Source organism: Pieris napi, chromosome 4, assembly GCF_905475465.1.
Source record: "Pieris napi chromosome 4, ilPieNapi1.2, whole genome shotgun sequence".
Classification (NCBI taxonomy): domain Eukaryota; kingdom Metazoa; phylum Arthropoda; class Insecta; order Lepidoptera; family Pieridae; genus Pieris; species Pieris napi.
Window position 1 is genome coordinate 11,267,724 of NC_062237.1, and position 18,400 is coordinate 11,286,123.

Here is an 18,400-nt window from a genome sequence, read left to right on the forward strand (position 1 = left end):
AGCAGAAGGCATGGTGAAATAGGAGCACGCACTTACATTCTCATGGGAACAACACGAAAACACATAGTCGAAATAACCAACATCACCGCATACACGAATTCAAGTACGATCAGTCACCACAAGCAGCACCCGTTCTCAAGCATGACGCATGGCCAGCCATCGGCCCCCTCCAGAGAGACAACCCGACGCATGGACGCCGCCACAAGCAATGGCATTTAAGCGAGCATGACGATCCTTGAAATGTGAACTTGGCTACATGAGATAATAATAATAATACTACTTATTCTGAAACAACTTGATACCACATGGATCACGGTTTGTTCCCACTTTACATTAAAACGTTGTTGTGAGCGTACTACGGTATTAGTAAAAACGTCAGATAGTGGCAGACTCGCAAATTCCCTGGAGCACCTTGAAACGACTGCCAGTTATGCCAACAAAAAGCAACAACTGAAGGGCTACGGGTGAGAGGTGTAGAGAGTGCTGCCTTGCGATTCTGTAACTCACTTTTCGAACTGGCACAGCGGTTTCCGCAGCGGCGGTCAAACAATAAACTATAAGCTCCCTCCTTATCAGAATGCCAAATCGTAAAATTACTGCTTCACGACTGATTTGAGCGCGACCGCCGCTGCGAAAACCGCTGTGTGAGTTCGACAAGTGGGTTACAGAATCGCAAGGCTGGTCTCGCAATTCACAATAGCGGTCTTATAGAAAACCGCGAACCAAAGCGGGTTTTCCCAATATTACGCGATTACTCACGGCCACTCGCGTATACATCATTGGGAAAGGATATGAATCTATTGTATCTTAATATATTATTATTTTCTATTTTTCAAAGGCAAAGTCGCGCACATGGAAAAGTCCAATAATTATAATCCGGAAATTGACACTCCTTAATAGTTTCATAGTTCGCAAGGGAAATGGCTAACGAAATTCTATCAGAATTTTACCAACCTCTTTTCTATATTAATCAATTAACTTTCGTACAATTCCCATTGGTATAACGTTCCTACAAATAATTACTGACTAAACCTGGCTTCACAGTTCATATATTCCTGTGCTTCAGATATATTTGTATATATATACTAGCGAATCCGACCGACGTTGTCCTGTACACACGTCTTACAAAAAATCTAAAATCATTCTCGACTCCACTTGAACAAAAAAATTCATCAAAATCTGTCCAGCCGTTTAGGAGTTTTATTTAGAGAATTAAGAACACATGCACAGAAGATTTATATATACCAGCTGTTTATTGTATAGATAAATAACCTAGATACCGACTGCAGCGTCATCTGCCGTGCTGATTTATGCAAATCATCTCATCCAAACGCATATAAAAAGCAATTCAAATCGGTCCAGCCGTTTAAGAATAGTACAAAGACATACACACGTACAGTAGAGTTATATATATATAAAGGTAAATTTTTATGTAATACCGGGGCGGGAGGCTCATCTGATGTTATGTGATACTGCTGCCCATGGACACTAACATTGTCAGATTGCGAGCAAGTGCGTTGCCGGCCTTTCAAGAATTGGTACGCCCTTTTTTGAAGGAAAAAAATACATTTACAAGCAAGTTTATTAAGCATTTACGATGTTTTCTATATTCCCATACAAAATATTCGTAATAATATTTAAAGGCAATTTGAACTTTAATACCATATCATAAAGTTCAAGTGTTAGTGGAGGGGTTCCGGGAAGGTAAATTTTTATTTTTTGACATAATGTATTTGTTGTCTTATCAACTTTCTTTTTTTATCTTACTAGCTAGACCGGTGTCCCGAATAGCAGATAAGTATTTAAAAAAATAAAGAATCGACTGTTAGGCGGTACGATGTTTGCCAGGCCAGATAGTTATATAATAAATCAATAAAAACTAAATAATAATACCCCATTATAATTGATTAATATCAGAACTATCCATTATTTCGTACAAAATTAATGGGAGCTACATCAAATACGAATATAATTGCCAGTTTTGATTAATTTCATGTCTGTTTGTATTAGTTATTCACTCATTTGAAATGTACGTCATTTGTTTCTTGTATATGTGAGTTATATATCTATTATATGTTAAATATTATTTTGGGATTTTAAGTGTAGTTGTATAACAAGGTACATTTTGGACGCCAAAACGATAGACTTTAAAAAAAATATTGGTTGTTTGTAAAGTAGGTTTACGATCGAGATGTTTACGTGATAACGTCTTATTGGTGATATAAGTTTTTGGGAAGTAAGGAATTAATGAAGATAACAATTTTTTCAAATTTTATAAATCTATCGTTTTATTCACACTTTTGATGATAAATTTCGGGTGTAAAATGACAAGTTTACTTATTCGACTATGATATACATTTTTCTTCATACATTCACGGAATGACTGGCAGCGCTCGAGATGAGACGGGAGATCAGTCCGTCTCTCTCTCGTTATACCTGCGATCGCGCTCGTGAGGTTTTGGTGTGACACAAGTTTCTGAACATGTCACCCGACTAAAACGATTTTAAAGACGTTATCACGTCAAAAAGGCTAATACATCAATTGTAAGCAATTGCCTCTAGTTTTGTATTAACTGTTTATAACATAAATGAGTCAGAAATGAGATAAAATAAATCAGTAGCGCTATAACCTCTTTACGTCTGGGCCTCAGATTTCTGAATCTGTTTCATGATAATTTTTCAATCTAATAGGCAAGTAGGTGATCAGCCTTCTGTGCCTCACACACGCCGGCGACTTTTTTGGGTCCTCACGATGACATCTCGGTTTGTCACGATGTTTTCCTTCACCGTTCGAGCGAATGTTAAATGCGCAGATAGAAAGTTCATTGGTGCACAGCCTGGGATCGAACCTACGACCTTAGGGATGAGAGCACGCTGAAGCCACTAGGCCAACATTGCTCTCAGAAGAGAAAGAAGAATGAGATATTATTAAAAAAACTGCTTTAAGGCGTGATTTTTCTGATATGACGACGCGAGCGGCAAAAGTCCCAACTCCCAGAAGACATTACAGGTAAGTTTTCAAACCAATGACTGTTCTAATATTACTAACACAATTATTGGTTGTTGAGTTAAAGTATCTTGAGGTCAAACAGATTTTGTATTAATATCTAAAATTTAAGATTTAAAGAAGTTGTAGAGGTCCTTTACATTAATACTAGAATCATTTATTATCCTAAGTCGATGACGATGACGGATTACCATTTCGCATATTTCTTTGTGAAATGTCACTTAAAGACTATTTTAGTAATAAACATAGATAATAATAATAAGAAGATAAGATTGTTTTTTATTTTAAAAGTGTTCCTAATATTAATAAACAGAACTTGCGTCAAAATACTATCTACTATCACTTACCGTTTGCAGGAAGAAATCATTGTTTTCTATATGTTTTCTTGTACAAGCTATGCCGAAAATCACTTGAAATTTATTTGATATATTGACGAGCTCTACCGATTCTTTAAGAAAATATATCGCCTGCGGATAATTCAAGAGCAAATCACCATTCTCAATCAGCTCCACACAACCTATTCTTCTTAATATCTTTTGTAATCCCATCCCAAAAGGGCAGCATTTGCTAATACATTTATCACTACAGATAGTCGCATTTCTTATATTCAATCTGGTTAAAACCTGATTTGAACTAACTGAAGACAAAGAAAAAATTAAAGTTATGAATATCACAAAAGGCACCATTACTAACGAGGAATTGGTAGACACTGAATGCTCAAAATTGCACATTGTTCATAATATAATGAACAGCGTGATCCTCAAGGGAATAAAAGAACGTTTCAATTAAAAAAAATTAATACTGTTAAAATTCAACAATACAAAACATACAATACAATCTATACAGGTAAATAAAAATATACAATAGCATTAATAAATAAGTGGAAGAAATCATAATTAATTATGATATAGTTAAAATGCATTATAAAAATTTTGTGCTAGTTAAAATTGTCATGAATCTACTTATCAGATATGGCATACACATTCTTATTAGCAATTTATACAAAGGTAACCTTCGAAAACGTTTTCGGTTCGCGAAAATATCAAATAGTTTATTAATTATAGAAAATTATTTGGTTTCAGATTCATTAGTGTTGCAAATCCTGGACTAGGCAGTGCTATTATTTAGTATATCCGTTTTTTAAATGAATCCTTAAGTCATGTTTATTCCGTTGCTACAATATACTCAATCATCAACGTACAGAAATCCTCGGAGCATTGAGGTCGCTTCGTTACGCCTGTGTAATGCCCAGGAGACTTCTGTGCTTCTGGAAGGAGCTAGGCTGGCTTTAGCCAGGACTTTACGCACAACGGAGCTAGTGAGAGTTTAAGTGCGAAAATTGAGTCCACCAACCTTTAACTTCAATCGAACACTAGGAGATCTAAGTACATTTACAATACTTACAAACTAATTTTATATCTCTACAGCATCTGGGAACACATGGTCTAAGTATCTTTGATCACAAAAACTTTGCAAAGGTTTCGGTCTATCAGTCCTTATTGACTGCCGGGAATTGTTCACGCTATTTCTATCAAACCTCAATGCAATTTCCTTAACTTTACCTGGTTTCGGCATACAATCTATATCGATATTCTTATGTTGTACTTCATGTGACTCAGTCAAATCTTCAACGCAGCGTTCCTTTTCACTATATCTTATATCTTTTTTCAATTGTGAATCTGGTTCATTTGTTTCAATTTGTACATTAATATTTTTCCTTCCTGTTGTATTCTTTTCATAAATACTTTGTTTACTCTTACGTAATTTATTTCTTAGTATCTCTTTATCCGATTTAACTTTGCCAAAAAACGGATCTCTTGAATACTCTATATCAAAATTACTATTAGAAACAAAATTCTTATTTCTATTACTTCGTTTACTACTTCTATCGGACCGCCTGGCTCGCGGTTCTTGTTTGAAGGTAGTAAACTGAATATCGTTATTATTAACTTCGTTTTTAAAATTTAGCGGATCGAAAGCGTGCGTTCTTTGGTGAGTTAGAGGCTTGGACAGCGATAAATACTTAGGCGGTTCGCCGTGCTTGTTTATCGTTAATTCGTATTGTATATGCGGATCCAACACCGCGTATACATTTTCTTTGGCTTCTCTCTCTAGCGACGACAAAGCTGCCTACGGAGAAATAATAATACTTTAATTAAATTTGCATGGACATAGCAATAATACTTTTAAGGGAATAGAAATTGGTTATACCGTAACAGTATTCAACTAGTCTGCTAATAAGAACCGTACGACGGTTCTTATTCCGCGAATTTACGGTCGCTTAAGTGCAAAACTATTTTTTTTGTTATCTTAACAACATCTCATTACAATTCGACTGTAATCATCTTGATACTTAATATAAAAACTTTGAAAGTTTTAAAGTATGAATTTTTTTAAATGTATTAGTCAAAATACTATTAGATTACTTGATAATCAGTTTCCTTACGATGTTTTACTTCACCTTGTAAGCAAGTCACACTTTTAAATTATAATATGCATGTAAATGGTTTACGGGTGTGCCCAAGGAATGTAGTTTTTAGGTTAGGTGTGCTCTTAGACACATTATGAATACATTACGCAAACAAGAGGTGCTTAAAATCTAATTTCTAAAACCATATGTCGTGTTGTGAAAATTCATTACTTTGAGGTTAATCCCTTAAAAAGCGTCTACTCAAAGTAATTAAACGTCGCGGTTTAACTGTGAATCATTGTGACAAGTTGAAACAATGAGCTGACGAAACTATTCGGGTAATGGAATCGCGTGTGTTATGTTAATATTGTCTGAGACAATTTAGTGTCAAGTTTTTTATCAGTGTGCAATGGTAAATATATATAAAATTGAGTTTTTTAATATGGCCAATTTCATAGATTTCAATTTTTTTCGAAAAATTTAAAATAGACTTTAGACAGATAATTCAACTGTTTTAGATTGAATATTTATTTTATATTTGAATTTAACGAAAAATTTGAAGGGTTTTAAACATAAAGTTCGGTTTCTTTAGACCATTAAAACAATGATAATGAAGAAATGTTGTTTTGCAAGCAAATTTCGAATCAATACCAATTATAAGAATTACTAAATATAACATTAACTTCCCCACCACATTCCTTATACCCATTAACTACCTCCACCACATTCCTTATACCCATTACCTACTCCTACCACATTCCTTATACCGATTCACTATCCCCAACATATTCCTTATACCCATTAGCTACCCCTACCAAATTCATTATACCATTAACTACCCCCACCACATTCCTTATACCATTAACTACCCCCACCACATTCCTTATACCCATTACCTACCCCCACCACATTTCGTATACCCATTAACTACCCCCACCACATTCCTTATATAATTTACTACCTCCACCACATTTCTTATACCATTAACTACCCCCACCGCATTCCTTATACCCATTATCTACTCCACTACAGTTAATAGTGCGTCACACCTGTGCGATTCACACGGTAGTGGGTGGTTGAAGCACGACGGCTGCGCGGCGGACCTGCAACGCCGCTGGCGAATATCGAGACGACACGGGTTCTGCAGTACGTGGGACTCGAGTCTGGTCCCGCGGGGCGTATACCGCGTCCGCTGGGAGGACTGCCTTCTCACTAGGAAATATTATAATATTATATTAAATACATGTAAGGAAAACATAATATATAATATATAGAGTTTGTATATATCCTATACAAACTCTTGTCTATATTGTATTTTATATAAACTCATTTGTAATGTTGTCTTTGCCGTCTGATCGACTATGTTTAATTTATGTCACTTGACATAATATATGTAAGATATTTTAATTTTTTCATCATATTATTTTACTTTATAAAACCTAGAATATAGGCTTTAAATATTGTTTCTTTTGTATTCACAGAGAAACGCAGTTGCGCCTTATTTATTCCCAGTATAATCGATTGATACTATTAAATACATTCAACCTTTTTCATTCACTCACCGACTCACTCACTCACTTACACATTTGCACCCACACACTCACTCATGCACTCAGGCGTGTTGATAACAGTTGAAAAGTAAATAAAATAAAAGATGTAATTAAATTATATATGAATATATATTAAGGAATTTATAATTACTACAAGGAGGGACCTTATCAGAATGCCAAATCATAAAATGACTGCTTCACGACTGATTTGAGCGCGACCGCCGCTGCGAAAACCGCTGTGTGTGTTCGAAAAGTGAGTTACAGAATCGCAAGGCTGGTATTTCTTACTAAAAAGGGTTCCCAAATCTTACACATTGTAATGCATATGTATTGAAATAAAATAAACAGATTTTTATTTTTTTGTATTAATTTTTCCATAGTAGTCTTTGATTTATACGAGTACTTTATATTTAAATAAAACTTCTTTACGGTACTAATGGTATTTCAAATCCCGAGGCTAAAATCAGTATGATGACACGGTCTGAATCGCTCTAACAAATTATTCCGACCGCTAACTTTTTTACATTAGATATTAGGAGATTCGGTTCGGCCAGTCGTTACACTGGTCGATCCTCCCTTTAGGTCAGAAGAGCACATCCTTCCACAATAGATAGACAAATTTATTATCTATTTTTATAGCTGACATCAACCGATGTGAACCACTCGAAACGTCGAGTTATGGAAGTAATGTAGTAAAAATTCATATATGTGAAAGAAGTTTTAATTTTTTTGCACGTCTGTTTAGATTCTTCTATATGTATTATCTATATTAAATAGAAAATGCATTAACTAAACTAGCAACGCATATTAAAAGATCGAAAATCTTCATCGAAATATGTAAGGTTTTAATTAAATATAAAATATACTCACTTATCTAAATCATCAGCTTTGTACTCGACACTTTCTGTAAAAAAAAAATACTCTTAATTCCAGTAATATATAAAAAAATATCGAATATCAGGTCTTACATAAAAAAACCGTAAAGATTTGGTTTAGCTTGATCTCACAGAGATTTTATGAAATTGGAATACATTCAACAGAAATCCTATACAACTAAATCATTTTTCGACAGGCGTGACCCAGGAACACAAAACGAATTTGTATGGCAATGGTCACGTGACCTTTCCCTTACAAAACCATCACGCCTGTTGCAGAATGGTTTTGTCTAACTCACGTAGTATATTTACCTCGTTTCCGTCGACATCTCAATATAAGGCACAGCACTATGACAAGGAGTGCCGCAATAAGGAGAGCTGCCACTATGAGTGGGGCAACGTGCGCCGTCTCTGTTAGCGAAAAATTATCTGTGAGAAGAAATTGTTTATGATTTTAAGTAAGCCAATTAGAAAGTATACAATTTGGAATTAATTTTGATATGGATGTTTTAAAGCCTACAATGGTGGTTCTGCGGGATACACGGGAGCCCTGCCTCTTATCCGACAATATTCTTAATTAAATATTTACAGACAAGAGGCAGCACGGCTTTATACGTTTCACAGACTTTCAGCTGCGATCTGGAGGTCTAGTACGTTTGCTAGCTTCAGAGTTAGCTTTAAATTGTTACTCCAGGTCGCACCTGGCAGCTGCAAAAACAGTACATTTTAGAATAAGGTGTAAACGCTTTGCTGGGCTTTGAGGTACCCATTAAGATTTTAACTAAAACAATATTTTCAGGTTAATTAAAAATGATTTGTTTTTCTTGTATTACTGTGAAATACAAGAAAAAGTAAGTTTCGGAACCGTATTATCAATGACATGATATTGGAAGCATCCAGAAAACCCAACAACACCACTTCTAACCACTAACTTCTTAGGTATAGTCCTTTGACATAGATGGCGTTATTTTCAAGTAATTTTAAAATACATTTAAAAAGCTCCTTTTGAGTCATGATATAGTTAACATTAATTAAAACGCTGCTTTTTAATAAAATATTTTTTATTTGAGATATTTAAAAAATCTCTTGATTACACTACGAGCATAGTGAAGGAAATGAAAAGCCGTTAGAATTAGGGTTAGGGAGAGTGGTAAGTGTCAAAAAGAACTCAAGAACAGAGTGTCTTTCCCTCAATAGAGACTATAAGTAGTAATATTGGACACTTTCTTATGTTAAATCCTTTTTAGTAAATTAGGTTAGATTTAAATAACTTTTTACTCTTAATTTAGTCTAAATCGAATGCTCAATAATGTCTCAGTAAAGAAATAATTTATAAAAAAACTCTCGTTTCAAAGTGAATACGTACCATGCACAGTAAGAGAGACAGCATGAGAAGAAAAACCGCGTTCGTTCTCAACGTGCAGGACGTACACGCGAGCGTCCGACATGCTGACGCTACTTATAGTCAGCGTGTAGCGATAGCACCCGTTTATATTCGCTGCGTCTATTGCTTTATAGCGTCCTGAAATAAAGAAAAAAAATATACGATTGTCACATTAAAATATGAAACTTATTACGTCTATTTTAAGCAGAATCATGGAGTTAACCGTCAATAGTCAGCATTACTTAAAAGTTTGTGTTAATATTATATTAGGTCCTTACATATGAAATTGGCATATTTAATTTTATTATTTTTAATTTAATTAATCAAAGTATGAACCATTGTTTTCTATGCCCTTTTGCCATCTCATAGGTAGTTTATTGATCCCTTTACTAAAAAAACCAGTCGGACGGGAATCAATAAAATCTGTAAAGGCGATTTGGACTGCCCCATCAGAGTTAAATTTTTTCCCTTGCAAGAAGTTGTCCAAATTTCGAAAAAAATGGTAATCTGTTGGAGCAAGGTCCGGGGAGTACGGAGGATGTCTTAGACATTCCAATTGAAGCTCTTCTAATTTGGTAGCCGTCTGTTGTGCAGTGTGTGGTCTAGCGTTGTCGTGAAGTAGCAGTGGCGTGGAGCGATTGACCAGCCTAGGTTGTTTAGCCGCTAGCTTTTCCATCATGGTTTGCAATTGCTGACAATAGACATCAGCCGTAATATTTTGGCCAGATTTGAGAAAACTTCAATGAACAATACCGGCACTAGTCCACCAAACGCTTACAAGTAACTTTTTTGGGGTTAATTTTCGCTTGAGGCAGGATTTGGCTGGCTGGCCAGGATCCAACCATTGTACTGAGCGCTTTCGATTATCGTAAAGAATCCATTCTTCATCACAGGTAATGATTCGGTTTAAAATACCTTCATTATTGTGCCGGTTCAGTAATGTAACGCAGCAGTCGACGCGCTTTTGCCGGTTTGCTTCAGTCAATTCGTGAGGTACCCATCTTTCAAGCTTTTTAATCTTCCCAATTTGCTTCAAGTGAATTAAAACAGTTTTATCACTAACACAGCAGCCTGCAGCTAACTCGGACGTGGTTTGCGATGGATCCGCTTCCACAATAGCCTTCAATACTTCATTATCAACTTGGGTCTCAGGCCGTCCACGGGGCTTGTTCTGCAGGTCGAAATTTCCAGAACAAAAATGTTGGAACCAAAAACGAACTGTGTTTTCTTTTGTAACAAGACCGCCATACACATCATTCACCCTTCGAGTCGTTTCCGCAGCACTAGTGCCACGGCGGAACTCGTACTCGTAAATAATGCAATACTTTAAGTTTTCCATTTTGTAAAATGAGTGACGCAAACAGAAAAAAACAAATGAATGACGGTCATCGAAGCACAAATACATGAGTAAATAGCTGTACAAATTTTGATTTGGAATTCTTAACCAAAGAGGAGATATTTGAGGTCAAAGTAGACAAAACGTAAAACGCCAATTTCATATGTAAGGACCTAATATTAACTAAATTCTACGGCTAAAATCACTTCGATGTTGTTCAAACTCAAACTCAAAACAACTTTATTCATTAAGGTAACCATTAACCAAGTATACTTATGAACGTTAGCAGAAAAGATGTTAAATTGATTTTAAATTTACATTTACTACCAGTGTACAGTTCGCAAGTTAAGAGCGTAGAGTGGACAAGAAGAACTGGCAAGAATCTCTCCGTCACTCTTTTTATATACTCTAACGAAGTTATTGCGACCGCTAAAGATATTTACAACTTCTGACGCTGACTTCTGACTGAGACCTTCTGGCCAGTCCGACTGGTCAAGATCCTCTCTTTAGGTCAAAGGAACTGTTTACTATCCTTCCTTCTCAACCTCATTGACAAACGTTCTTGTTAAAACCATCTAAGCTATGTAGATCATATTTTCTTTTCACTATTCTTTTTTACTTTGAATAATCTTCTTTTCTTTCTTGAAATATTGTGATGTTGTGTTTAAATAAAAGACTCATCGTAGACAAATTATTTGACAAATCTTATATTATTTAGCGAAGGACTGTTGGCTTTATTTCTGTGAATAAATATGGCATGGGGTTATTTTTCTATCCTTGGATTTATTAATAATTTCGGCCTTTTAATCTATATACGAGTACTTAAATTTCCTAAAATACTTATTATCCTGTAATACATATTAAGTTAACATACCAATAGACGAAGGGACATCCAGCCGCAAACTGCCCCAGAGCCAAGCAGCTCTTCGTGGAGGAGGGTCAGCACAAACAGTTGCTTGGACTTTGGCCTCTCCTCCACTCCATGCGTGAGCTGTTCCGGTCTCAGCACCAACGGGTGGGCCCAGCACGTTCAGGGTTATTGCTTCTGATTGGTGGGTTCTGCAAAATAATTTCTAATGAATATTTACATGTAGTGACATTTACAATATGGCTAGAGACAGTTCTTATTCTTATTAGATTTACTATATTTCTATAAACCAAAGAAAATATTATTAAAACATAGGAACGTATTATTTTCAAAGCATGGCGTCGAAGAAAATAGAATTTTTAATTAAGCCCGCTAACTCACCGGGATGCACATCTCGGTGAGTTAGAGAGAGTGAGTTACGGGTATCCAAATAATTTGTATTCAAATGTATGGCAGTTAACTCACTTGGAGAAGGTTCTAGAAAGGAAAAAAAGAAAAGAAGAAAGTTTTTGAGGTTTTGGTGCTAGCTAGCTGCGCTTCCAAATTAGCGACGTTTCTCCAAGTAAGTTTACTGCCATACAGTTCAAAACTATTTTTTGGGATACGTAACCAGCAACGTTGCCATGGTATCCTGGTGAGCTAGCGGCCTAACAGTTAATTGACAATACAAAATGGATTACATATACCTGGTGTATACCAGATAAACGAAGAATGACTATTAAAACATTATATAACCAAGACAATTTACTAATAGTTTATTGGAGGTGTGTGTGGGAATGTGTAAGGGTGTGTGTGCGTTCTTCATGAACTCAAATAACCATTATGTATTCGCATGATGAAACAAAAGATTTAATTCAGTAAAAAATCATTAGTGTTTCAACAATAGGGTTTTTAAATTCTTAAGCGTTGGAGCTAAATAATACACTAAATGCGCAAATTAATATCAAATAAACGTAAAATTATTATAAAATTTCTTACCGTTCTTCTAGTCCAATATGGTTGATGGCCACGCAAGTGTATCTCCCATGTTGCGTATATGACACATTATGGAGCTGAAGCTGAGGGGTTGATGATATCGGATAGCCTTCATCAGGATGTGAACTTATTGCTGGTGATGGACTAAAAAAGGTAGAATTTACTTTTAACTTTATAGTATTCAACATTAAAAAAAAAAATTGTGTGGCCTAGTGGCTTCAGCGTGCGACTCTCATCCCTGAGGTCGAAGGTTCGATGAACTTTTTTTCTATGTGCGTATTTAATATTCGGTGAAGGAAAACATCGGTGCCTTAGAACAGTTGACGGCGTGTATCAGGCCCAGGAGGCTGATCACCTACTTGCCTATAAGACAGATGATCATGAAACAGATATCTGAGGCCCAGACCTAAAGGTTGTAGCTCCAAGGATTTATTTATAAAATATTATAATTAAAGGTTCAAACCGGGAAAGCATTTCATTATAGTGTTATCTATATTAAGCCTACGCGTGTTGAATAATCAACAACGAATAATTTTTTTCTGTCATTCCATATTTAGTTGTATAATAATAAAAATACTTATGAGTTTATTAATCTACGATTAAAAGATAATTTTATTGATCTCCTAATGTTCGCAAGTAGATATGCAATAAAATGCTTTACAGTTTATTTACATTGATCGTATTGCCTTATAAACTTACATATTTTATATCTTTAATTTGATTTTTTTTATCATCCCTAATGTAATTTTAAAAAAGGAACACTTTAATTAAAAAACTAAAATTGTATAATTTACAGCTAGTATAGGGCGATAAAGATAAACATTGTGATAAAATCGAAAGTACACTTGAAAATCGAAGACATGACTCGCTAATCACCTACTATACAAATGATGAAACTAATGAGGTCCTGAGCTATGATTATAGCACCATTATTCTAGATATATATATAAATATTCTGTGCGTGTAATTGTAATAAATTCCAAAACAATTTTGATGAATTTTTTGTGAGTTTTCAAGTGAATTCGAGAATGGTTTAGATTTACATTTAATTTATTTTTGTTTGACAATTTTGTATTAAAGACGTGTGTAACCACGTCCCTCTGCTAGTTCTAGATAAAGTTTTGGACTCACTTATGATACCACTGGTAACTCGGTGGTGGGTTTCCCTCAGCTTTACATTCCAAGGTCACTTGAGTGAACAAATTGGCTTCCACTACTGTATCTGGACCTACCCAGATCACGCGAGGCGGGTCTGTAAATATATTTATCATCATGAGATGGGGAAATAACCTTTCAATGAGTGAAACGAAAAATAAAAGACAATAACAAAAAGGTTAGTCGACATCACAGGAGACCGAAGAGCTGGCAGTATCTTCGAAACCTTGCCGTAAGGGACTCTTTTTAATAATATTTTTAATAATTATATTTTAAGGTTAGTTATATTAATTTATGTTAGTAGTAGTTAAGCTGTAGGATTACGAAATAAACTTATATTTTAATAAAAAAAGAACAGAGTGTATTTTCCAAAATATTAGAGACTATAGGTAAGTAGTGATATTGAACACTTTCTTATGTTAAATATTATTAGAATATCAGCCAATATCGTAAAGTCCAAATTCTCAGTGAACAGTCAATTCATACAAAATGAAAAAAGGATTTTATTTAAAGTTAAAGTTTTTGCAAAGTAAGAAACAACTTACATTTAACATCAATTTCTATTTTGACAGGTTCTGATGTACCCAAAGAGTTTCTTGCTTGACATCCGTAAATACCTGAAAATGTAAATATTGGTAGTATCAAGAATTCATCGTTAAGGAAAATTACTAAATCAGTTGACCTAGTATTGAGAAGTGAATAAACATAAATGCAACACCGTGACGTAATTTGAAGTATAAAGTATATTTCTATGGGTTTTTATTAGCTCCTGTAGGACTGGACTACCTAGACTTAGCCCGAGCTACGACTCCTATATGTCTAAATCCAATAGATATTTGCATACAGGAGACAGGCTAAATATAGTTGATGACACCCTAAATCTCCTCTATGAATATATATATAAAATAGGGTTTAAATAAATTAGGGCCTCGTAAGCTTAGAAAATTCTATGTCAGCAAATGATTACTCTTAATTTTAGAACAAATGGTACACGTCTCACCTAATTTTAAGTGATACACCTATTCACATTACCAGAAATCTCGTGAGAACTTATTCGTAAATACTTCAGTGGTAAATAGTTACACGTGGTAGCATGGACACGGTCGCAAATGTGAACCTTTTTAAAAATAAATATAGTTAAAAAAAACTAAAAAAACACGCTTTTAAAGCACATCAAACTTAAAAGTGAAAAATAATTCCGTATTTAGGCTGAAAATGGTAATGAACAAAAAATACTGGTATTATTGTGAAAAAGCGTGGGTTGCTCGGTAGACGAAAAATATGGCACAGAGCGAGAAAGATCTTTGACAGGTGCGCAAAGTTTGAATTAAATCTGTCCCTTAAAAGTGGGTCAAAATCGAGTCCGAAGGAGTCGGTTACATACATACAGGTGAAGGTAATATAAAGCGTGTAATGATACCGCAAGTCATATTGGTTAAGAAATAATTTAAAGGGTAATTGTATATTTGAATAAAATTAAATGTTATTCGATAAAGTTAGATTGAAGAAAAAACCGAATATACAAAAAAGTGTCGAAAAGTGTCTCAGTATAACAAATGATACATTCATTAGCTAAAAATAAACTTACCCGAGTGATTCCTGTACACAGGCGCCCTTATAAGCCGGGGACCATTCGTGCCTATAACTTGTCCATCTTTCGTCCACCAGACATATGGGCTTGGGTTGCCATCAGCACGGCATTCCAGAGTTAAAGCGCTGGAGCCTTCTTCCAGGCTGGCAAGACTACTGGCGTCTGAACCAACTATAGAGACTACTGGGACAACTGGAAATAACAAATAAAAATGTAATAATTTTGGATTAGCTATCTAAACTGTACGAATTATACTGTATAATATAATAATTATACTTATAATTTGTAAATTTATACTTCAAGAAATAGCTCTTTTTAATTTAACGTATTTTAACAGAAAGAGTAAATTTTTTGCCAACTTATATCCTTTTTAATTCTTAGGATTAAAATAACATACAGAGACGTATGGCAAAGAGACTATGAGCTAATAAGCGATTTCAACCAGCTCTAAAATTTTAATCATTTATGAAAGGTTTGCTCGAAAATAAAAGAGCAGTGAGGTCATAGGTTCGAACCCCGGCTGTTCATCAATGGACTTTCATTCTATGTGCACATTTAACATTTGCTCGAGCGGGGAAGGAAAACATCGCGAGGAAACCGACTTTGATCCAAAAAGTCGACGGCGTGTGTCAGGCACTGGAGGCTGATCTTGCCTTTAGATTTAAAAATGATCATGAAACAGATTCGGAAATCTGAGACCAAGACCTAAAGAGGTTGTAGCGCCACTGAATTATATATTTATTTTTGCTCATAAATGTTTTAAGTACAGGCATTTATTTGCTACATATATCTGAATTATAATAATTATAAATATCTTACATGTAACATCGAGCATGGTGTAAGAGTCTCTGTAATATGGCGATGGGTAGGAAGGGTGGTGTGATCTGCAGGACAGCTGTCTGCCATGCGCTGATCTGGATGCACCAAGCTCTAAAACCGATCTTGCAGCCCAAACCCTGGGTCTCTCAACTTCTGAAGCATTTGTTTGGCTCCATGCAGTCAGTCGCTCCTTATCTGAAATTAAGAAATTTTAGTTTAATAAAAAGAGGGTATTCGATATGAGCGGTACGGGTATTAAGGGAACTAGGCTTTAGTAAAATTGTTTTTTTACATCAGGTATACGTCAATTGTAATCTTATTAGTCAATAACTTGTTAACAATTGACTTCAACTTTCTGTGGGTACTTCTGACATTCGCTATATGACGCTTCTAACGACTAATGTCAAAAGTACCCACAGAAAGCTGACGTCGATTTTTAATATAAATTAACGAACGAATGCTAAGAATAATATAAATAAAAAACAATCAAACTTCCAATTAAATGGATCTGAAGGTACTTTTTATAGCAGAAGAAACATCAAATTAAATAGGGCAACAAATAAGAAAATTTTCAAAATCACTTTACGAAAACTGTTAGTAAACACATGTACCCATTGTGTATTTTCATGTTGTCATACTATCCATGCTGTATTAAGTTGGTTACCTATTATGTGATATTTCTTCTGTCTTCATTAAATACGTACGTACGTATATAATATTAGTTATTGTTTTTCAAACTTAAATATCAACAAAAACAACAAAATAATCACTAGACAATGGTCTATTTTAGTTAGTACTTTAGTGTAACGAAAATTTGTGTAATCAAGAACGACAAATATTAATAAGAGGATTCTCTAGTAGCTCGTAGATTTCAATTTAGTTAAAAATAACAAAATAAAAATAGCCTGTATTCGAGTACTATAATCGGAATAATATATTATTTTTGCAAGGCACTGGAGCCTACATAGTTATTACTTGTTTCTTTAAGTTCCAACGAAGAATATATTACTTATTACTGATTTGGCTGCTTCGTAGGCTTTTCAAGGAAAAATTTATGTAATACTAGCTGACCCGGCAAACGTTTTTAGCATGTAGGTATATTATTATTTCTAGGAAACATTTTTTTAGTTTAATAAAAATAACTATCTTCTATAATAAAAATAGGGGTTGAATGTAGAGGGGTGAAAATTAAGGGTTGTATGTATTTTTAATGCCACAATTTAAAAAAAATTAACATTAAGTTTTCATCCAAAAAATAAAAATAAAATGTTAGGGGTGGTAAACCCTTATCACTTAGGGGTATGAAACATAGATAGTAGCCGATTCTCATACCTACTGAATATGCATATAAAATTTGATAAAAATCGGTCAAGCCGTTTCGGAGGAGTATGGTAACTAACATTGTGACACGAGAATTTTATATATATGATATAAATTAGTGGTACGTCATTTTAGCCTTTATTTAGTTATTCTAACCATGCTCAAATATGCCCTGTGTTAAATTATTCGTGGTTTTAGTACGCTGTAGTGGAGCCATGCATTTTATGTATTAAATTATGTGCAAAAAACTGAATTTTCAGTTGATATCTAAAATATGTTGTTTGAGATTATGATATACATAATACACATAGTATTAAGCGTAATGTTGATGTACTCCGATAGTGCTCCTTATAAAACATAAGCTAATTAAAAAATCATTTAGATCGATTTTCAATTTTTTTTACAGAAATGTTTCTATGCTACCACTTTTATTATATGTTATTTTTGTCAAAAATCACACACGTTAAAATTAGGACAATCGGAAACTTATGAGAATTTGTTATAAAAGGGATTTTCTTGTGTGAAATAACATGTGATCCCGAAGGCGCAGCACTAACCAGAACCATGCAACTTCCTCACAATCGAGTAGCCCTCAATATCGCAGCACACAACTCCCGTAGGACTTTTTGTATCGAAAAAGCTGCATGGGTCCGCTAAGCGTCCACCAATATACAATGTGAATATATAAATAGCAATTAGGTAGCAATATAACAAAAGAAAATAATGCTAAAACCACTTGGCGAATGGTCTCTATTGAAATATCTAGGCGTTGCTGGAAATGTCCACCATAAATGTCCGTCATTTTTCAACACAGTTTTATTGTAAATCAGACACAATCTATTAACAGGACTATTAAACATATATTACTTAAGATGTCATGTGGAACATGGTGTAATGCTTGCAGCTCCTTACAAACGTGTAAAAAAAACTTGACGATTAAAAAGAGTGGCGGAGAGTTTATTGCTGGTTCTTCTCTTCCGTTCTACGCCCTTGATTTGAGAACTGGCAGTAAATGTAAAATTAGAAGCATTTAATGTATATTTCATTTTTGACGTTCATAAGTGTGTGTGAGAGTGTGTGTGCTCACGCCTGAGACAAACGTTGAACATA

General features: G+C 34.6%; 2 protein-coding genes across 3 annotated transcripts in view; both read right to left on the reverse strand.

The window, feature by feature from the left end:
• Window positions 1–3,570, reverse strand: part of LOC125048614 (probable G-protein coupled receptor Mth-like 3) — an 86,854-nt gene extending 83,284 nt beyond the window's left edge. Inside the window, exon 1 of the mRNA XM_047647381.1 lies at window positions 3,355–3,570. Within this exon, the coding sequence (XP_047503337.1) occupies window positions 3,355–3,555 (201 nt within the window). The 5' untranslated portion in view covers window positions 3,556–3,570. The remainder of the gene's footprint in view (window positions 1–3,354) is intronic.
• An 811-nt stretch (window positions 3,571–4,381) lies between these two features.
• The window catches only part of LOC125048974 (irregular chiasm C-roughest protein), a 114,078-nt gene continuing 100,059 nt past the window's right edge, over window positions 4,382–18,400 (reverse strand). The window contains exons 5-15 of one of the 2 annotated variants that reach the window (XM_047647959.1): window positions 15,971–16,165; window positions 15,149–15,343; window positions 14,106–14,177; window positions 13,537–13,657; window positions 12,409–12,549; window positions 11,437–11,621; window positions 9,209–9,364; window positions 8,155–8,253; window positions 7,838–7,871; window positions 6,467–6,629; window positions 4,382–5,137 (exon numbers count right to left, since the gene is read on the reverse strand). In XM_047647959.1, coding sequence (XP_047503915.1) covers window positions 6,476–6,629; window positions 7,838–7,871; window positions 8,155–8,253; window positions 9,209–9,364; window positions 11,437–11,621; window positions 12,409–12,549; window positions 13,537–13,657; window positions 14,106–14,177; window positions 15,149–15,343; window positions 15,971–16,165 — 1,352 coding nt within the window. In that variant the 3' untranslated portion in view covers window positions 4,382–5,137; window positions 6,467–6,475. Of the gene's footprint in view, window positions 5,138–6,466; window positions 6,630–7,837; window positions 7,872–8,154; window positions 8,272–9,208; window positions 9,365–11,436; window positions 11,622–12,408; window positions 12,550–13,536; window positions 13,658–14,105; window positions 14,178–15,148; window positions 15,344–15,970; window positions 16,166–18,400 lie in introns of both variants that reach the window. The other variant, XM_047647958.1, reaches the window with a different exon arrangement.